The sequence below is a fragment of the Eretmochelys imbricata genome, chromosome 5 (assembly GCF_965152235.1).
Source record: "Eretmochelys imbricata isolate rEreImb1 chromosome 5, rEreImb1.hap1, whole genome shotgun sequence".
NCBI lineage: Eukaryota > Metazoa > Chordata > Testudines > Cheloniidae > Eretmochelys > Eretmochelys imbricata.
Genome location: NC_135576.1, coordinates 61,604,425 through 61,627,016, shown reverse-complemented (window position 1 = coordinate 61,627,016; position 22,592 = coordinate 61,604,425). Strand labels below are relative to the sequence as shown.

At 41.6% G+C, this 22,592-nt stretch overlaps 1 protein-coding gene across 4 annotated transcripts in view; it reads left to right on the top strand.

Moving 5' to 3' along the window:
• The first annotated feature begins 762 nt into the window (after positions 1–762).
• The window catches only part of ELL2 (elongation factor for RNA polymerase II 2), a 68,302-nt gene continuing 46,472 nt past the window's right edge, over positions 763–22,592 (top strand). For 2 of the 4 annotated variants that reach the window (XM_077817216.1, XM_077817218.1), the window contains exons 1-2: positions 879–967; positions 15,950–15,997. Coding sequence is in view for 2 of the 4 variants with exons in the window: in XM_077817214.1 (XP_077673340.1) it covers positions 836–967; positions 15,950–15,997 (180 nt within the window). In the remaining 2 variants the exon portion in view is untranslated. Of the gene's footprint in view, positions 968–15,949; positions 15,998–22,592 lie in introns of all 4 variants that reach the window. The other 2 variants (XM_077817214.1, XM_077817215.1) reach the window with 2 other exon arrangements.

Here is a 22,592-nt window from a genome sequence, read left to right as displayed (position 1 = left end):
CAAGATTTCAGAGGGGTAGCCCTGTTAGCGTGTATCAGCAAAAACAAGGAGGAGTCCCGGCTGGAGGAACAAAGGGTTTGTTCGGTCAGTCAGCAGTGGCGGCTGGAGCGCCCTGCCCGGCCTGAGCGCTGGGAGATTCCCGCTCGTCGGCGCAGCCAGGGCAGCCCCCCGGCTGGGGCAGGCGCGGGGAAGGTGATTGCACACGAGCGCACGCCAGGGGCAGGGCTGCTGCGGGGTGCGTGCGGAACGCGCGGAACGCGCGAGCGGCTCTGTGACTAACGCCGCCTCGGCCCGCAGGGACACGGCCCCGGGGACAGCGGGGGAGGGCCCGGGTGTGCGCCTCTGTCCCCGCCTCCTCCCGTGTCCCTGCCCCAACCCGGGGGCTCGGGGAGGCCGGCAGGGCGCCTGCTGCGGGGGAAGGACAGGAACCGGTCACGTGGGAAGCTCAAGCCTGGTCGCTGGGAGCGTCAATAATGACATCAAACGTGATTAAATAAATCGCTGCTGACGTCAGCACCTCGCACCTCCCCCCGCGCGGAGCCTGGCTCGTGCTGGCCTTCCGTACCGCTGGAAGCTGCGGCTGGGGCTGCTCCGCTCAGGTCGTGGGCGTGTCCCGCCGGGACTCCGTGCAGCGCCATAGGCGGAGTGGGCGGGTCCGTTGGGCGTGTCCCCGCCGGAGTGGGCGGGGCGCGGCGGCGGCTGCGCGCTGGCGGGGATGGCTGGTACGTCAGCGGCGGGATGGCTGTAGCTGCTGCGGCGGCGGCGGCGGCGGTGGTGGCGGCAGGCAGCGCGGCCCCGGCGGCAGCGGCAGCAGCGGGGCGGGGGGCAGTGTAAGATGGCGGCGCTGCGGGAGGGGGGCAGGTACGGCGTGTCCTGCGGCAGGGTCATCCAGGACAACATCACGGTGCTGCACGTCAAGCTGACCGAGACCGCCTTCCGGGCTCTGGAGAGCTACCAGGGCAACAAGGTGAGGGGCGCCCCTCGCTCCTGGGGCTGGCACCCGTCGCTGGCGGGGATGAACCCGGGGAGGGAGGCGGCGAGGGCTCGGCTGCCCTGCCCGGCGCTCGTCCTGCCCGCTCGCCCGGGAGGCGCTGCGGGAGGCGGCAACTAGTGAGGAGTAAATGTCTCTCTGCGGGGCTGCCAGGCAGCGAAGGGGTCCGGCTGGGCTCCCTTCTGCCCCGGGGGTTCCCGTGTTCACTGGCCGGTCCCTGAAGCCCCTACCGGTGGGGACTTGCCCCAGTGGGACCGCCCCCTCTTCCTCCGTCGCCTGCTGCCGAGCCAGTTCCTGTGGCACGGGAACAACACAGCTCTCCCCCCCCCCCCCCCCCCGTTGGTGCCAGCTGGTGTCCCCGGAGCCAGCGGTGACCGGAGCCAGCAGCTCCTAGATGGGGCAGATTTCGCTGAGCTGTCATGTCTGTGTTTGGCTCTGCCAGTCTCCTCCTCTCCCCCTTCAGACCTGGCTCCTAGGGAAAGCGGGAGGTGGCTGGCTGTGGGGCTGAAGTGACAATTCCATCCATGACAGTTTTATTACACATCTCTATAACGCTGCTAAGAAAACTCTTTTATGGCAGCTCTCCCCCCTTCCTTTCCTGGGCCTCCCTGCAGCCAGGCAGCCCTGGGAGATTATGATATGCCCCATGTCTCCAGTGGCAATGGCTGCTGCTGCCTCCAGGGGCTATTGTTCAACATGAGAGAGTTAAAGTTGCAATAGATCTGCTGCTAGTTGGGGTGACCTGCCTTTTTGGGGGTGAGGGTCTTGTCGTTTTTGTCTCTTTGTCCTTAAATCTCTTTCTAGAGGGGGAAATTGATCTTAGGTGTGTCTTGGTATAGTTTAAACCGATTTTAAATTCTGGATGGGAAGTTTTGTAAAGTTTCAGGCAGCATTTTACATCTTGTATAAAAAAAACAAAAAATCCTTCTTTAGAGACTTTGTGCAGCAGGGCGATAGTGCCCATAACCTTTTTTCCTGACTGTAGTTTTCCAGTTGAAACTTGAGACCTCAAGTTGCATTTAATGGAAGTTAAAAGTGGCTACGCACTACAGTATGTCCCCGGTAGGAGGAGGAGGAGGATTAAGCTCTAATGAGACTGTCCTTTCATTGAATTTCAAGCTAAATACCTGTCTTTTCTCCTATCCCTTCACTTCATTATGGTTAAAAGAGAATCGGTGGGGCTTCTGTGTAATTTTTTTGTAGTGTGTAATGCAAGACCTGGGGAGGGGAAGGTGCTGATTGAACATTTCTTTTCTGAATATGCTTTCTTAAGTGCCAGCAGGCCTTCATCCAAAAGACCTCTTTCACTCACTGAATCAGCTTCTAGAAATGCTTCTTAAACATTATATATATATATATATATATAAAGAGTTAAGTGGTCACAGTAAAAGGAGAGATGAAACTGGGTGATGACTTGGCTGTAACAGGTTCTTGATTGACACCAGATGCTCTTCCAACCTGGCTACTCTTTTCCTTTACAGCCTTCTTCACACTAAAGGCTGACTCAGAACTGGATTTCCCAGAACTGACCCCCAAATTGAGCCTTTCCCTATGACTAATAGCTGCTTCTCCTTCCTCCATAATAAACAGCTTACTCTAAAATAGTGTTCTAGTGTGCAGTGCTCTGTCTCCTCTGATGTGCTGGCATCTTATGTTTGTTTTAACATGTTTGGCAGCTTGCTTTCATGTTGCACTCTTACCATTTAGCAATGTCTAGCCAGCTTGGGTTCCAGTGCTACATAATTATACCCCAGCTTGTCTTTTTTTGCCTGTAAAACTGGCTTACTGTTGCCAAATCCAGAACAAGAATCAAACATTGAATTCGCAAAAAGAAAAGGAGTACTTGTGGCACCTTAGAGACGAACCAATTTATTTGAGCATGAGCTTTCGTGAGCTACAGCTCATACTCCTTTTCTTTTTGCGAATACAGACTAACACGGCTGTTACTCTGAAACATTGAATTGCCACTTGTCCTATATATGATTGGGGAATTGCAGCTATTACTATGGCATGAATAGTTGGGGTTTCCTTTCGTCTGGTGGGGGACTTAATTCCTGCAGCTCTACGTGTAAACCTTGCTTCCCTGGGTTTTATGCATTATTCACATCCCTAGAATGAGTCCTGTCTGGGCAGGGTTAAAATGGTCACTAATACTCTGTAAACTTTTAAAGGGACAGCTATCCTTGCGAACCAGTGGCTTAAGGATACTTGCAGAAGTTAAATGGAGAACTTTAGAAATACTTATAAGGCTCCATCTAGTGCCACTTGGTTAAGTAAGTTACAGCATTCTTCCTTATAACTACTGACTAAATTGTGTTTGTTACCTATATAAACTGTTTGAGTTTTTGTGCCCCACCGTTGGAAAGTCACAACAAGTTAAATAAGTATATGGGAGGGCTGTAAAATCTATTAGCAATGTCATTAAAAGGTTTAAAGCAAACTTGCGCAATGCACGTGTATTTAAATGACTAAAGTTTCTGTTGATATTTGAAATTGCAACCATATTCCAAGTTGTTAAAATCATGAAGACAATTAAAGTATCGGGGTAGCCGTGTTAGTCTGTATCCGCAAAAACAAGGAGTCCGGTGACCATTAAAGTAATTATTCAAAGTGTCTTGCTTGTCGTAGTGAAGGAAGGAAACATTCTTACTGGTCCATATAACAGGTGAAATGTGTACTTATAGTCGAACTTGATCTGAGAAGGAAAATATTTCAAATGTGGTTTTTAAGATCTATAACTTTTAAACAAGTTAATATTTTATATTGAAATTTAATTCTAAAAAGTAATTTTCGTGTGTATAAACTATAAATATGGTGTATAACGTTGGAATCTGAAATTGACACTTGCATGTTAGAACAGATGACATTTTGGACACTCTGCTGATGGTAGTAAAACTGCTTTCCTCACTGCAAGTAAATGCATCTTGAATGAGATTTAATTGCCTGGGACTTACAAACAATTATGGTAAATTATAACCTTATTTTTAAGTGAAAATCAGTTTCTCAATTCTTGTGGTCTTTCACAAAATATACCGAGAAAAATATTTTTATTATCAGGCTTCATTATTCTGCAGTTTAAAAGAAAATTGAAGTATTAACAAAAGAGTGAAAAATCTGAAGAAAAATTAGTGTATTCATAAGTACATGTTGCTGTTTTATTATCTTCATAAATGTGAATAAAAAGAAAAGGAGTACTTGTGGCACCTTAGAGACTAACAAATTTATTTGAGCATAAGCTTTCGTGAGCTACAGCTCACTTCATTGGATGCATTCAGTGGAAAATACAGTGGGGAGATTTATATACATAGAGAACATGAAACAATGGGTCTTACCATACACACCGTAACATAAATGTGAGTGGGATTCTCTCTATGGAAACTAACTCCCTAGCTGCAGTTCAAATCAGCAGGAATTGAAAATGAGAGAGGGTGGGATCTGTCACCATTTGAACAGATGGCAAGTTAAAGAACTACAAAGCTGTTACATAATACTAATTTTGTTTTAATTAACAAATTTCAAGTTGGTTTAGCCACTGAAATTTCTAGTTTAAAGAAACCTGACTAGTTTTAAAGGATTAGATCAATTTAAATAATCTTATAACAACTCCGATATTTTTCTACCCAAGCAGTCATCTACATCAGAATGCTTCCTGATTATTGAATTATATTTCAGATGCCTTTCAGTATTTTAGCAATTGATTAGAATATCTTTTTATATAGCTACAGTTTCTGGGTGGAGAAAAAAAGAGACACTCTTCAGAATTAACATCTAAATGGTCCCAATTATGTCTTGCAATTCACAAGTCATTGAGATGGCTGGGGAATGAAGAGTTCTCACTCTTGCAGCTGCTATTTTTTTTTTTTAGCTGGTAATACCTGTCTGTTACCTATCTATCTAGGCTATCAGAACACTTGCTTGGCTTTGGAATGCACTCTCTGCAATAGGAAAGTTTTTTTTTATTGAAAATTTAGAATTTGTATTGCATAGAATTGAGGAATGCTGTAAATTTCTATTCTCTTCACCTGAACCTGTGATTCCTCTGCTCTCCCTAATATTACCAATTCTTGTTTTGAAGGCTTTCGGTGTAATACACATGAGCAACATTTCAGAGGAGGCAGTAGCCAAACTTGTGGAGCTGTGAGGAGAGGGTCAGGGTCAAGGATAACCCTGAAAAGTCTTAGTGAACCCATCACTGTAGTGTCTAGATACCATGTTAGTAGGCTGCAAAGCAGTATTGCGCTTGTGTTTAATACTCAAATAGTTTACATTAAAAAAGTGACTGAAAAGCGCCCTCCCTTGTTACATCTACTAAACTAAAAGTTTGCCTCCTTGCACATAAACTGAATTCTTAATGCAAGGATTCTTAATATTTTGGTTTTAAAAAAACAAACTTAGTCATAACTGCAACAAAACTGTTAACTGAATCTCTTCAGCATGGTTCATGTTGCAGGAAATCCTGATTCTTTACTTGGCATGCACAGATTGGGATGAAAATGTAGGAGATGGAGCCAGCAGTAATCTATGATGGAAAGGTCCTAGAGCATATGGAGTGCCCTTTTTAACATTTTTATAAGGCCAAGTACACACACACTTTCTGGATAAAATCTTTCACTGTTATACTACTACGTTTGGTAGCAATGGTGGGAGCACTAGTGTACACAGGCTCAGGTGGCTGCTGGCATTCTTACTGCTGTGTTAGGTAATCCTGATATGTGTGGGGTTAGGCAACATGATAGTGAAAATGGCTGAGCCCTGTTCACACTAGTATTCATTTCAAAGGCAGAGCTGAATGAAATACTAGTTTGCTTCCCCATGCAAAAGTAGAGTGAATGCTGCAGATTATTCTTTTCAGAGTAACAGCCGTGTTAGTCTGTATTCGCAAAAAGAAAAGGAGTACTTGTGGCACCTTAGAGACTAACCAATTTATTTGAGCATGAGCTTTCGTGAGCTACAGCTCACTTCATCGGATGCAGTGAGCTGTAGCTCACGAAAGCTCATGCTCAAATAAATTGGTTAGTCTCTAAGGTGCCACAAGTACTCCTTTTCTTTTTGCAGATTATTCTGAGTGCCTTTTAATGGAAAATCCTTCAGTTTCAAAATCTCAAACATAGCTGTCAAATGACAATGGTAATTGCTGCTAGTCCTGACCAATGAGAGAATAGAGTTGAGAACATAGATTTCAAAAATCTATTACCTTAGGTTGGGTTTACTCAAAAACTAAGTAGTCAATCAAGTTTCTCAGTTGCAGAGGCAGAGTAGCTAATAACGTGAGTCCAGTATATAATCTTATATTATTTACACTTGGTGCTTATGGAACTCATGCAGCTAATCATTTTTTTAAAAAAAATTCTTCTAGGCAGTGTTTTTGCCCATGTGAGGCTTTTGATTTCACTTGAATGGACAAATCACTTGAAAATGTACGCTAAGGAATAATCCTCGTTGGCAGGAACATGGACCAAAATACCTAATAGGTTTGTTTTGATTTCTGTGGTCCATGCTTCCTCAGCTACCTTCAACTGGCTTTCTGCTCTTTAGTCCTCTCCAGTTTGACCATTTTTTTTTTAAAGACCTGTCAGAGTACAGAAGGTTTCATTATAGAACAAAAGCACGTTAGAGATTTTGATGCATCTGTTGAACCAACTTGGTAGAAAAATGGTGGTACATAATTAACCTTATTCAGGGGGTGGAGGGGGTGGAAGATACCTGTGCATGGAGATTGAGACATGTGAGCAGACAAGGTCTCTGCCCAGAGGATCTCTTGATAAACTAAACAGTAAACCTAGAAGAGAATAAGTTTGGTGGTGGTTTTGTTTTCCTCCCAAAACTAGATCTTGGGTAATTGCATGGAGCAGTTCCACTACAGTTGTTTTTGTGACATTCTGCTACACAGGCTTGTATTCATTCTTTACCTCAAATGTATGTTTAGCTGGAAACTATTTTTTTTCACCCTAGGGTGAAATGTGACTGCAGCAATGTTTGAAAGACAAAAGCTACATTTTATTGCCATTTGATTTAACTTTTACATCAGTGGTTCTCAAACTTTTGTACTAGTGATCCCTTTCACACTGCAAGCCTCTAATTGTGATCCCCCTTATAAATTAAAAACACTCTTTTTATATATTTATTAAACACTGTTATAAATGATGGCATTGGAGTTTGGGGTGGAGGCTGACAGCTTGCAACCCCCCCATGTAATAACCTCGTGACCCCCTCAGGGGTCACCACCCCCAGTTTGAGAACCCCTGTTTTACATTAAGGTGGTGATGCTCTGAATAAAGTCCATCATAGTCGTATAGGCATGAACAGTCCTGCCAGAGGGTTTCTCCCTGTGTTCACAAGCAGGTCTGAGTTATACTCGTACTGCACTTAATACCTCAGTATTTTATTTTCTCTTGGTGATCTCTCTGTCTCTCTGTCTTTCTTATTGCTATTGGCCTCTTACGTTTAGTGCAAAGTATGTGTGGCTTCTTTGTTTGACCACACAAACTACTGGATCATTTTACTTGGCAAGGCTGCTGCAAAGCAATAAAGCCTGAACCCTACTTAGGCTTCCACTTAGCAGCTGCAAGTCCACTAATTTAAGATTTGAACTTTGGGTCCTTCATGATAGTGCATCATGCTACAAAACAGATCAGAAAGTCCTGCTGTCATATCAGAATTTGAGATTAACACTGGGTAAATTACTGCAGTGCAGAACTCTTTTTTGAAGGTTGGGATTGAGGGAAGAAAGCTTGCATTCTGAATGGTTCTGTCCTTTTATTTAGATAACATGTTATGTTCTCATTTGCTCATTTTGGGTTGCTCTGTGATTAGAAACTTAGTTCTTATGTGGCATTTTCTCAGTTGAAATAGATAACCTAGTGTGTCAGCCAGCATTCCTTTGCTGAATTGAAAACTGGTTTATATTTCAAAATCTGTGAGCTTGTCTAATAGCATATGGCTATTGCATTAGCCTACACAGTCACTACATTAGTGTCTGACTTGATGCTTTGTGAGGAACCCTGATACATAACTTTTTACTTAGAATATTAAACTAAATTTTACTCCAGAAAATTGAAACAGTGGATTGTTTCTTCTAAATTTTCTTTGTACCGGGAAGGCTACTAACTCCACTGACCACTACATTTTTGTCCTCGGGCAAGTGTTAGCTTGTATTTGTCATCCCCCTGCCCCTCCCCCCCACCACACACACACACACACACACACACACAAGTTGTGTGCGTGGAGGGGGGGACTGTGTGAGGATGAGTGCTGTGTTGTGGAGGTGAGGGGGGGTTGCCCCAGGGTGATTCCTCTCCAGTATTGCACACTAGTCTCTGTCCCTGCCATTTGCAGCCTTAGGAATTTGGCCAGGAGTCAGTTGGGGGGGGGTCAGACACACACCCCCTCCGGCCAGGTTCTCCACTGCTTCTCAGTAGCAACTGCCACAACCCTGGAAATCAACTGCTGGGTAAGGGCGGGAATTTGGCCCCTTCAGACTAGAGCCACTGCTGACCTGGATTGTCAGCGGAGAGCCCAGGCAGCCCTCTCCCCTAAATTCCTGTGCATGGGGCATCCCAGAACTGCTGCCTTCTCCCAGCTGTGCAAGCATGTCTGTGAGACTTCTGTCCTCCTGAAGTGCTCCCAGTCATCTACTCTGCAGGGAGGAGACTGGTCCTCATGCACCCTGGTCAGAGAGAAGGGGGGAGGGGGAAGAGCAGGTTCTTAAAGGGCCACACCACACTCCTGCTAGGGCCACACAAAGAGACATAAGCAGCACTGGAATCCTAGAATCATAGAATATCAGGGTTGGAAGGGACCTCAGGAGGTCATCTAGTCCAACCCCTTGCTCAAAGCAGGACCAATCCCCAACTAAATCATCCCAGCCAGGGCTTTGTCAAGCCTGACCTTAAAAACTTCTAAGGAAGGAGATTCCACCACCTCCCTAGGTAACGCATTCCAGTGTTTCACCACCCTCCTAGTGAAAAAGTTTTTCCTAATATCCAACCTAAACCTCCCCCACTGCAACTTGAGACCATTACTCCTTGTTCTGTCATCTGCTACCACTGAGAACAGTCTAGCTCCATCCTCTTTGGAACCCCCTTTCAGGTAGTTGAAAGCAGCTATCAAATCCCCCCTCATTCTTCTCTTCCGCAGACTAAACAATCCCAGTTCCCTCAGCCTTTACTCATAAGTCATGTGTTCCAGTCCCCTAATCATTTTTGTTGCCCTCCGCTGGACTCTTTCCAATTTTTCCACATCCTTCTTGTAGTGTGGGGCCCAAAACTGGACAGTACTCCAGATGAGGCCTCACCAGCGTCGAATAGAGGGGAACGATCACGTCCCTCAGTCTGCTGGCAGTGCCCCTACTTATACATCCCAAAATGCCATTGGCCTTCTTGGCAACAAGGGTACACTGTTGACTCATATCTAGCTTCTTGTCCACTGTAACCCCTAAGTCCTTTTCTGCAGAACTGCTGCCTAGCTGCTTGGTCCCTAGTCTGTAGCGGTGCATGGGATTCTTCCGTCCTAAGTGCAGGACTCTGCATTTGTCCTTATTGAACCTCATCAGATTTCTTTTGGCCCAGTCCTCTAATTTGTCTAGGTCCCTCTGTATCTTATCCCTACCCTCCAGCGTATCTACCTCTCCTCCCAGTTTAGTGTCATCTGCAGACTTGCTGAGGGTGCAATCCACACCATCTTCCAGATCATTTATGAAGATATTGAACAAAACTGGCCCGAGGACCGACCATTGGGGCACTCCGCTTGATACCGGCTGCCAAATAGACATGGAGCCATGGATGACTACCCTTTAAGCCCGACAATCTAGCCAACTTTCTATCCACTTTATAGTCCATTCATCCAGCCCATACTTCTTTAACTTGCTGGCAAGAATACTGTGGGAGACCATGTCAAAAGCTTTGCTAAAGTCAAGGAACCACACGTCCACCACTTTCCCCTCATCCACAGAGCCAGTTATCTCATCATAGAAGGCAATTAGATTAGTCTGGCAAGACTTGCCCTTGGTGAATCCATGCTGACTGTTCCTGATCACTTTCCTCTCCTCTAAGTGCTTCAGAATTGATTCCTGGAGGACCTGCTCCATGATTTTTTCCAGGGACTGAGGTGAGGCTGACTGGCCTGTAGTTCCCAGGATCCTCCTTCTTCCCTTTTTTAAAGATGGGAACTAAATTAGCCTTTTTCCAGTCGTCCGGGACTTCCCCGGATCGCCATGAGTTTCAATGGCTCTGCAATCACATCCGCCAACTCCTTTAGCACTCTCGGATGCAGCGATTGCCACATGGCCATGCAGTTTGCAGGGAACATTACTAGACACCAACATTAGGAACTTTTATTACGTAGGACCAGTTACATGTAAACCGTTCAGAGTACAGTGGATTGCTTGAATTGTTGGATACTTGATATGGGCCCATAAATATATGCTGACTCGATATACTCATTCAAAAGTGTACCTGAAGAACATATTAAAATGGGCCATATTTTGAGTTCTGCAGGCTTGTGTGAATGGGAAATTTCAACAGAATGCCACTCTCTCCAATTTGAAGTTGATCTTGACTAGCTACATGAATGTAAAAACTCCCTGTGTCTAGTCTCTGTGAGGATTTTACAGCAAGATAGCTAATTTCAGTTAGCTATCCTATTGTAAAAGGACCTGTTCTTTTGCAGTGAAGCTATGGCCAAAGACAAAACAGTCTAATTTTAACACACAAGTAGGTTGAGTTAATGACTAGGCTCCCCCAGAGTCTTTAGTTTTCACACAAGTTACAGGTCAAATTACAAATTGTCTTATCTTCACTAGGTTTTTAACTGGAATTAAGAATACACCTTCTCTTCCTAGTAAAGACAAAGTCACAGATATCTTTGCGTCAGTTACATTTTGGTAATGGTTTTTGAGGGTTGTTTAAACAAGGTGGCTTGGAGTATCTCAAGTGTTCACAAGACACCTAGCCCCATATCACTTGACAACAAACTTCCCAAGTTCCTTTGATACTATTTAACTCAGTGTGGAGGCAAGATCCTTGACCTTGGAAGCTTCACGTAGTTCTGAATGAAGTCTTAAAATTAGCTTTTGTCAGCAAAACACTGCTTGGTGCATATGTTTAGCTACAAGGATGGAAATATGGCTAAGCAAAACTGGAACATGGTATAAGCAGAATTTCTATTAGCGTCATTCAAATTTTCTTAGTTTCATTGAAATTTTTTTCTTGTTGCTTGTTTCAGAGTGGTCAAAGTTAGGTGAACCAACTAAATTGTCTTCTGTATTAAGAAACGGGTAAACAATTAAAATTTATCATTGGTAGCTCTTTCTTGGCTTCCACAGTGAAACGTCAGGCCTATCAGACGAAGAGTATGTCTTCATTGTACAGTTAATCCAGACTCTTACCTGGGTTTTAGCCCGATCCCCTATACAATCCACACAGAAAAACCCTCTAACAGGTTTGGAGGTGCGTAAAGCTCAGGCTAGTTTATATAGCTGAGGTATAAATAGAACATGAGCCTCCAGTCTAATTCAGTGTGGAATTTGCTGACTTTGAAGTGAGGATGCAGACCATATCACTGCTGATATTCCTCCAATGCCCTTCCCATAAATCCTCTCAAAAGACAGACAAGTTTTCCCGCAATTGACTTGGAGAAGGAGCTCTATAGTGTCATCACAAAGAACCATGGGATATGACCCCAGAGTCACAGGTGAGTGCAGAAATAGTAAGGTCATGGTAAAGCATATAGGGCTTGGCCTCACCAAGGCGACCCCATAGCAAACCTAGATGTTCAGATCTGAGTGCCAATCACTTAGGGTCAACAGTGTTGTGAAGAAATACCCTTTATTTTATTACTTTACTAAATTTACTACTTTAAAAAGAAATACTGTCTGAGAAGTTAGCTTAAACTAAAAATGGTGGAGTGCCCCATTTTGTTGGGGAATAGGGAACACACTACTATTAGAAAAGGAGTACTTGTGGCACCTTAGAGACTAACAAATTTATTTGAGCATAAGCTTTCGTGAGCTACAGCTCACTTCATCGGATGCATCCGATGAAGTGAGCTGTAGCTCACAAAAGCTTATGCTCAAATAAATTTGTTAGTCTCTAAGGTGCCACAAGTACTCCTTTTCTAATAGTAGTGTGTTCCCTATTCCCCAACAAAATGGAACACAAGTACTCCTTTTTGCGGATACAGACTAATACGGCTGCTACTCTGAACACTACTATTAGGAGCAGCATAAAAATTCCATCAACATGAAGGTTTTTTTTGACAATGCTTTCTTTGGCTGTAGCAATGTTGCTAGCATTCTCAAATTCAGAGTCCTCTGATGGTTAGTCCAGCTGCAGGAACTCACAATAATATGAAGAGCTCCTTCTTTCCCACAATCTTTAGCCCTGTGCATGTGGAAGCTCTCATCTTCCCTCCCACAGGAACTACCATCCAGTCTTTTCCTCTGCTCCTATCTCATCACCACAAACCCCACTCTGCCACTATTCCTCTTTCTGTTCTGCCCTGCCCTTCCCTCTCACCAACTCATGTCTGTCACCCCTCATTCTCGGCACTTCTCAGCCTCCTTCCCCCCCAGCTTGAGTCAGGAAGCGTGGAGGGGAAAGTTGTGTCTCAGTTCTTATGGCTAGCAGCCACAGAGGCAATAGGAGGAGCAATTTCAGGAGAAACTGTGCTCAGTCCCTTGCAGCCTGGGTAGGGGCACGTCTCAGCTGATTTGTAGTGATGACAGATGAGTGGTCTGGCCAATATATTGGAGCTATGTAGGGATGGGTTATGATCCTTATGGATCGAATCTTCAGAAAATTTAGTTACGAGCCTCTAACAAACTTCTACTGAGCATATGTGAACTGCAGTTTTCAGAGACTTGTAACTTGGCCAAATTTAGACAGTTTGTCAGTGATAGCAACAGGTACATACCTGACACCAGGGTGACCTCTTACCAAATTTCAAATTCCTTCTACAAGACATGGGGCCCTAGGGGTTTCCAGTAAAATGGTTGTAAGGTTTTTTTTTACATGGGTAAACAATCTTTTGTTACCCTAACCCTGTCACTTGGAAACATCTGAAATATTTTGCCTGAAATTTCCCAAATTCTCTCTGAAACATACCTGGTATGGAATATTTCAGCTGAATGGCTAAAGTTTGGCAAATTTATAAGAAACTGGAAACAAGGCCTTATGGAAAGTGTTGAATAGCCATAACTACAGGCAATGCTATCAGCTATACCTATAAATATTTACTGACTTTATTATATTATGTATTGTTTGGAAGAAATAAATATAATTATCATACAATCTGATAACTTTAGATTGAAAATGTATGCAATTTTCAATCGAATAATATTGGAGCGGTGAGAGAGGAAGGGAGTTGAATCAGACCAGGAAATATGATTTTTATTTTTAAAAAACTCATGATTTGCAGGGATCTGATTCAAGCTTTTTGAATTTGGAGTTGGCATTATTATGTAGAATGTTGAGCATTAGTTGGCATGCCTTACTGCATTTTTTTAGCACAAAAGCTACACTTTAAAATTGTAGTCTAATTTAAAATTAAAACTTTAACTTTAAAAATTACATGGGACTTCTCAACACAGATTTGAGTATATTTTTTTGCCTCTTAGTGTGTACAAGACTGGCTATATGTGTAGTATTTTTACAGTGAAGAGCTTATTTACTCTAGTTCGTTGTATTTGGATCAATCCCAGAATTTCCTTCATATAGTGTTAGGATTCCCACAGTTTTTTAGATTCTCTACTATAGCTTTTTCTGATTAAAATAAACAATGCTGTGTAGGCAATTAAAACAGGGTGCCATTAAGCATCTTCTTAAAATATTTAAAATATTCTGAATCAGAGTTAATGATTACATGCAGTACCACAACACATGCCTCTTTATTCTTTAACAGGCATCCAGAGTTGTTATAAGACAAAATTATATTGCCTTAGTTGTCTTTCTGTAAAATTTCACTGCTGCCCAACTATATTCAAGCGTCTTCTCTCAATTTTTTAGGTTTGTTATATTTTGATCTAAGGAAACCAAGAAACTGTAGACTTTTATTATGTAATTTGTAAATGTAAACTTATGGAATACTTGAATAGGCTTTAACACAGTTTTTAAAATGAGCTATTTTTTGCTGTTACTTTTAATTTTCACTTAATTATTGGAACTGAAAAGTCGTGGAGTGAAGCTTCAAACAAGAGCTCTAGTTTTACAGATTAACAGACACTTCACTGTCCTACTCCTGGTCTCACAAAATGCTATCTAAGTTGTCTCTAACTACTCTTTCAGGACAAATTCTGAAACAGACTTTCTGCGTTCAATTTTTTTGGAATTCTTTGTTCATGGTTTCAATTAATGTGTTCCTAACACTGAAGTTTACAACAATGTAAGTGTCAATTAAAAGAATGATGAAAGACTCTCCTTCCTTTTATGTTGGGTAATCTGCTTCTCTTTGGTTTTTTGACATGCAAGAACAGCATGTTTCTACAGTCATATAATCCCAGTCAGTTTAGTTCTCTCGGTACTAAATTGCTGAGCATGATCTGCAGTTAGCTTCTTACTGTATATTAGCTAAATATCTAGCAAGGAGTGACAGGCATTTAAAAAAAGCTCTCATTTTTCTTATTCTGGGTGAGGTTGCTGTATTGCTGAGTTACAGTTAACCCTTTTAGGTCATTTAATAACATATGTAGGGCCCTACCAAATTCACAGCCATGGAAAATGCATCATGGACCATGAAATCTGGTCTTTTGTGTGCTTTTACCCTATACTATGCAAATTTCACGGGGGAGACCAGCATTTCTCAAATTGGGGGTCTTGCCCCAAAAGGGAGTTGGAGGGGGGTTGTGGTATTGCCACCCTTATTTCTGCGCTGCCTTCAGAGCTGGGTGGCTGGAGAGTGGTGGCTGCTTACTGAGGCCCCAGCTCTGCAGGCAGAAGCAGAAAAGTAAGGGTGGCAATACCATACCATGCTATCCTTACTTCTGCGCTGCTGCTGGCGGCGGCTCTGCCTTCAGAGTTGGGCTCCCGCCAGCAGCCGCTGCTCTCTAGTTGCCCAGCTGTGAAGGCAGCACTGCCTCCAGCAGCAGCGCAGAATTAAGGGTAGCAGTACCACAACCCCCTCTACAATAACCTTGCAAAAACCCCCAACTCCTTTTTGGACCCCTACAATTACAACACCATGAAATTTCAGATTTAAATAGCTGAAATCATGAAATTAACAATTTTTAAATTCCTATGACCATGAAATTGACCAAAATGGACCATGAATTTGGTGGGGCCCTAAATATATGTAATCTTAGAAGCTCCTCAGTTACAATTGTACTCTGACTAAAATTAATATAATTTGAAGGATAATTCAATGTAACTATAACTTGGTTTTAAACCATGTAATGTCTGTATTGAAAACTTTAGTGTCTGTGCAGTTCAGTGACCAGCTCAACATATGGAAGAATGTTAGGTTACATCTGACAAAGCAAATAGCTCTTAAAAGAAAAAAGTTGGATCCATGCTGAAAATCTTGAAAAATTATTTAATGCATATTAAACCTTTGATTGGTTTCTAAATGGTGTTATGGCATATATAGCTATTTACAGATTATGGAAATCGCTTTACATCTTCATCAAACTTCTATAAATTTAGAAGTACGCTAGGTTTGGCATGCTAAACAAACTTGGTACAATATACAAGTATTTCTTTTACCTAAAGGTTCAGGTTTTCATTTTATTAACACTTCTATTTTCATTTAGGGATTGAAGTTCAAGGTCAAATGTATTTACATTTCTTCAGATTATAAAACAAGTAGCTTTTAGCAAACCTTTGTCTCTTGTTACTAAAAGGAATACAGCTTTGTAAATGTCTGTTTAGATCATTTTGTAATGGCAAACTCCGTTCTGGGTTGGAATTGTGAAGTTTATTATAATATTCATGAGTTTTTTCACTGCTTTTTAAAAAAATTTTTTTATAGAATCGTATTCCTTCTCGACCCTCAATACAATTTCAAGGACTCCAAGGGGTAAGTTGTTTTATTTTAATTTTTAACTTGGCAGATAAAAATAATGCAGTACATAAAGCTGAGTTTTTATTTACACGTCTGCCTTTTTTCTTCTAGAAGTGTTCATAATTACGTATGCAAAAGGAACAACTAATGTTTGCTCACAAATAGTTCAGAAAAGATTCAGTTACCTCCTGAGTACACTCCTTTTCCTTTAAATAGGTTGAGATATTTGGCATGTGTTTTCCCTTAAACCCTAAAAACGGAGAGGAGTTAACTTGTATTGTAAATCAGCAGTTTAAATAGAATTAGAGTGGGATCAGAAGAAATCACAAATGTAGTCTGCTTGAGAACAGTGTAGACAGGCGAGTTCTTAAACTATTGTGTCTGAGCCATCAGTGATATAAGCTGCTCATGGAGGTCTGTAAAATGAAACATTTTTGGAGCCAGCTGGTGAAGGGTTGAGCTGAGGATGGGAGTGAAAATGGGGTGTATGAAAGGATCCTTCTCTTATGAAGTGGTCCATTAAATGAAACAGTATGAAGCTTAGCGCAGGAGATCCACTTGAGTTCAGGTTATGATTTGCAGAAATACTATCATGAAGTGAAAGTATTTTAGATGATTTTCTTAAGGTGGACAGTAACCAGCCTCTATGGAAATAGATTAGCTGTTTATAAAACAGACAATGAAAAACATTTAATAAATTTGTAGTTCTACAACAGGCTCAGCTTTTTTTTTTTTTTTTTTTTTTTTTGATTTCATGCCAATATAGTTAATGACTTGTTAGTGTTTAAATTCTAAACTTAATTGCCTATTCTCTCCCTCAGCCCCCTCTCCCATTGTCTCTTTCCATTTGTGCAGAAGCTAATGTGACTGATGTTTACTTGTTCTTATGCACTACTGAGATTTTTCTTAATTGCTGCAAAGGAGCAGTGGAAAGGTTTATGAGGTTACTAAATTGGTGATACATTTAATGCTAACACTTAAAATCTGTATGGAGTGTTGTAGCCATGTTGGTCCCAGGATATTAGAGAAACAAGGTGGGTGAGATAGTAGCTTTTATTGGACCAACTTCTGTTGGTGAAGGAGACATGCTTTTGAGCTTACACCAAGCTCTTCTTAAAATCTGGGTATTTATCACGGTGTGTCAGATACTGAATTTTTTATATAGGTGAAGTTATTAACATGTGTAATCTGTGAATGATTCCAAGACAATTTTCCTACTTTACCATCTAAACAGTGTTAATGCCAGAAGACCTTAATGTATATTTTAGTTTTATTCATCAAGGACAGTGTTTTGGAGACCTCTTCCCTTCCCCTTAAGAGACCTTTGCAGTACACTGGAGGAAAAATGTGTGTTCTGTGTACTGAATGCTACTAAAATTTCGGAGTCATATTAAATACATGTAGTACTTTATTAGTATGACATCATTAATGCATTCTCTTCCACATGCAACAGAACAGTAAAATACACTTAGAGGAAAGGTAAAATGTTTATGTAACTGTTCTAGTCCTTCAATTATCCTTATTTTTTTTAATGAATGTAATTTGTGCTAGTATTTTCTATTCACGAGGATATACTTACATTGTGAGGCATTACTAATAAAGCATCAATTCTGTTTTAAGGATATTCTGGTAGTTATTTCAAATTGTATCCTTTCAGCAAAGTGTTTTCAAAAGCTTCCCAAGCTTTTTTTTAAAAAGAAAGGATTTAGCAGTGTTGTTCAGTATCCTGCAGTATTTGTTTTTGTCAAATTTCATTTTAAGTCAGCAAAAGCACTGATTGATTTGCAGTTGCTAGACTTCTAAAGTTGAACTGACACTTATAAATAAATATCAAAAAAAAATCCAAAGATCACTAATCTGTAATGCAGACATAAACATTCTTAACGAATATTAACACTGTCGTTCAAAATGGACTAATCTGTCACTCAATTGTTCTGTGACTGAATTCCATATTTGGGGTTTTCTTTCCATTGATGTGGATGATGCCAGAATTAACTTCTAAAACAGAATAAAGAATGCAGCTGCTAAAATACCTCAGCTGTTTGTTTTGGGAGAAATATGCACAAGTCCCTAGGCTTGCTTCTCAAGAAAAAAGCACTTCAGGTGATCATTATAAATCTATTTGTAATTTCTTAATGTGTATTTTGTTAATGACTTAGGGTCTGGAAGTTTCTTATGTTTGCTCTAGCAAGCATTAAGATGTTGCATGAAGATACTCTTATGAAACAGTATTTTAGTTTACTACTACTGTTCATACAATAACAGAACAGAAGTTCTAAAAACTGTTTTAGTTGTAGGTATCTACCCCCCCCCCAAAAAAAAAAACTAAATGCTTTAGACCAGAAGGTGGCCAAACCACGGCTTGTGAGCCACATGCTTCTCTTCTACAGTTGAAGTGCAGCTCACAGAGCCCACATTCCTCACATCTATTCTCTGCCTACCTGACTGTGGGCGGGAGCTTAGGGTTTTAGGGATTGGGGTGCTGGGACTCGGGGCTTTAGCACCGCCTGAACCCTGCCGCCGCTCCCAGCCCTCCTGTAGGACAGAAGCCCTGAGCCCTGGTGCACCCTCCCTGCAGGCCTAAAGCCCCTAGCCCCACCACCCCATCGCAGAGCAGAAGCCCCCTAGCCCCACCACCCCGTCAGGTAGGTGGAGAATGGGGGAGGTGTGTGGGACTCCAGGAAATACTTCAAGAGAATACTTAAGCCCTAGTGAACCCGATACTGTGAGAATGAGATAGAAAGAAAAGCTTGAACATGCGGGTTATATCAGGAAATTGCATCGTTCTGCATTCAGATGTTGTGCTGTGTGGTCTCCTTTAATTCCACAGAATACAGGCTGTGTTTACTGTACGCATTTTTAACAGTGAGCGTAATTAACCATTGGAACAACTTACCAAGGTCTGTGGTGTGTTCTTAATCACTGGCAATTTTTAAATCTAGATGGCTGTTAGAAATGATATGCTCTAGTTCAAACAGGAATTCATTAGAAAAGTCCTGTTTGTTAGGGTCACAATGGTCCTTTTTGGCCTTAATCTAGGAACCAAAAAGACCCCAAGCCGATTGCTGCAGAGGAGCACATGGATCGGACAGAGACTTCTTTTAGAGGAGACTCTCTATTGATAGAGATTCTCTAGGTTTTAGTCAGGAGGAGAGGATGGAAGAGGATAAAGTATGGGCCAGTTCAGACAAGAAACATTCTCATAAAAAAGAATCTGACACATCAGAAAAGAGCAGACAAATAAACAGTGACAAGTTTTTAAAGTGCTTATACACAAATGCTAGAAGACTAAATAATAAGATGGGTGAACTAGAGTGTCTCGTGTTAAAGGAGGATATTGATCTAATAGGCATCATAGAAACGTGGTGGAGTGAGGACAATCAATGGGACACAATCATTCTGGGGTACAAAATATAACAGGAGGACAGAACAGGTCATGCGGGGGTGGGGCGGAGTGGCACTATATGTGAAAGAAAATGTAGAATCAAATGAAATAAAAATCTTAAATGAATCCACATGTTCCATAGAACCTCTATGGATAGTAATTCCATGCTCTAATAAGAATATAACAATATGGATCTATTATCGACCACCTGACGAGGACAGTGACGATGAAATGCTAAGGGAGATTGGAGAGGCTATCAAAATAAAAAACTCAATAGTGGGGGATTTCAATTATCCCCATATTGACTGGGTACATGTCACCTCAGGGACGAAATGCAGAGACAAAATTTCTTGATACTTTAAATGACCGCTTCTTGGAGCAGCTGGTATAGGAACCCACAACGGAGAGGCAACTCTCGATCTAGTCCTGAGTGGAGCGCTGGATCTGGTCCAAGAGGTAACTATAACAGGACCGCTAGGAAATAGTGACCATAATATAATAACATGTAACATTCCTGTGGTGGGAAGAACACCTCAACAGCCCAACACTGTGGCATTTAATTTCAGAAAGGGGAACTATGCAAAAATGAGGAGGTTAGTTAAACAGAAATTAAAAGGTACAGTGCAAGCTCCATGGACACTTTTCAAAGACACCATAATGGATACCCCAATTAAAAAACACAGTAAAAGAACTAAAAAAGAGCCATTGTGGCTTGGCTTAACCATGTAAAAGAAGCAGTGAGAGATAAAATGTCATCTTTTTAAAAGTTAAAGTCAAATCCTAGTGAGGTAAACAGAAAGGAGCATAAACACTGACAAATTAAATGTAAAAACGTAATAAGAAAAGCCAAAAAGGAGTTTGAAAACAGCTAGCCAAAAACTCAAAAGGTAATAACAAAATGTTTAAGTACATCAGAAGCAGGAAGTCTGCTAAACAACCAGTGGGGCCCCTGGGTGATCAAGATGCAAAAAGGAGCACTTAAAGACGATAAAGTCATTGCGGAGAAACTAAATGAATTCTTTGCTTCAGTCTTCACGGCTGAGGATGTTAGGGAGATTCCCAAACCTGAGCCATCTTTTGTAGGTGACAAATCTGAGGAATTGTCACAGATTGAAGTGTCACTAGAGGAGATTTTGAAATTAATTGAGAAACTTAACAGTAACAAGTCACCGGGACCAGATGGCATTCATCCAAGAGTTCTGAAAGAACTCAAATCTGAAATTGCGGAACTGTTAACTATGGTTTGTAACCTGTCCTTTAAATAAGCTTCTGTACCCAGTGACTGGAAGATAGCTAATGTAATGCCAATATTTAAAAAGGTCTCTAGAGGTGATCCTGGCAATTACAGACCAGTAAGTCTAACGTCAGTACTGGGCAAATTAGTTGAAACAATAGTAAAGGATAAAATTGTCAGACCCATAGAAGAACATAAATTGTTGGGCAAACGTCAACATCCTTTCTGTAAAGGGAAATCATGTCTTACTAATGTATTAGAGTTCTCTGAAGGAGTCAACAAACATGTGGAAAAGGGGATCCAGTGGACATAATGTACTTAGATTTCCAGAAAGCCTTTGACAAGGTCCCTCACCAAAGGCTCTTACATAAATTAATTTGTCATGGGATCAGAGGGAAGACCCTTTCATGGATTGAGAACTGGTTAAAAGACAGGGAACAAAGGGTAGGAATAAATGGTAAATTTTCAGATTGGAGGGGGTAACTGGTGGTGGTCCCCAAGGGTCAGTCCTAGGACCAATCCTATTCAACTTATTCATAAATGATCTGGAGAAAGGGATAAATGGTGAGGTGGCAAAGTTTGCAGATGATACTAAACTGCTCAAAATAGTTAAGACCAAAGCAGACTGTGAAGAACTTCAAAAAGATCTCACAAAACTAAGCGATTGGGCAACAAAATGGCAAATGAAATTTAATGTGGATAAGTGTAAAGTAATGCACATTGATAAAAATAACCCCAACTATACAAACAATATGATGGGGGGGCTAATTTAGCTACAACTAATCAGGAGAAAGATCTTGGAGTCATTGTGGATAGTTCTCTGAAGACATCCACGCAGTGTGCAGCGGCAGTCAAAAAAGCAAACAGGATGTTAGGAATCATTTAAAAAAGGGATAGAGAATAAGACGGAGAATATCTTTTTGCCCTTATATAAATCCATGGTACACCCACAATTTGAATACTGCGTACAGATGTGGTCCCCTCATCTCAAAAAAGATACACTGGCATTAGAAAAGGGCAACTAAAATGATTAGGAGTTTGGAACGGGTCCCCATATGAGGAGAGATTAAAGAGGTTAGGACTTTTCAGCTTGGAAAAGAGGAGACTAAGGGGGGGGGTATGATAGAGGTATATAAAACCATGAGTGGTGTGAAGAAAGTGAATAAGGAAAAGTTATTGCTCCCCTAATATAAGAACTAGGGGCCACCAAATGAAATTAATGGGTAGCAGGTTTAAAACAAAGGAAGTTCTTCTTCACACAGTGCACCTGCCTGAGGTGGTTGTGAAGGCTAGGACTATAACAGGGTTTAAAAGAGAACTGGATAAATTCCTGTAGGCTAAGTCCATTAATGGCTATTAGCCAGGATGGGTAAGGAATGGTGTCCCTAGCCTCTGTTTGTCAGAGGGTGGAGATGGATGGCAGGAGAGAGATTACTGATCATTACCTGTTAGGTTCACTCCCTCTGGGGCACTTGACATTGGCTACTGTTGGTAGACTGGATGCCTGGCTGGATGGGCCTTTGGTCTGACCCAGCATGGCCATTCTTAAGTTTTTATGTTATGTTCACTCGTTATATCACCTATTTTCAAAAGGGTGTCCTAACATTAGAACCTGAGGGGATATACTTCTCTACTTTGTGCAGCCACAGCCCCCACCAAAATGTCAGCTGAAGAGCAGAACTTGATTGCACTGAAGGAGTCTAGCGCCCACAGTAATTGGAGAAAGTACAGCAACTTCTAGTTACTCTCCTAGTACAAAACAACAATCAATGATATTAAAAGGTTCCAGGTTCAGAGCTGATAATGGGAAATCTTTTTTCACGCACAACACAAAATTAGCCTGTAAATTTGATTGCCATAAGATATCCTGCTGAGAGTTCAGGAAGATTTGAAAAAGCATTGATCAGTAAATGGATAAGCATTTATAGAGTAGCTAGAGTAAATGTTAACATGTATATGCAAGAGTTTTGTCAGGGATATAAACATTCATG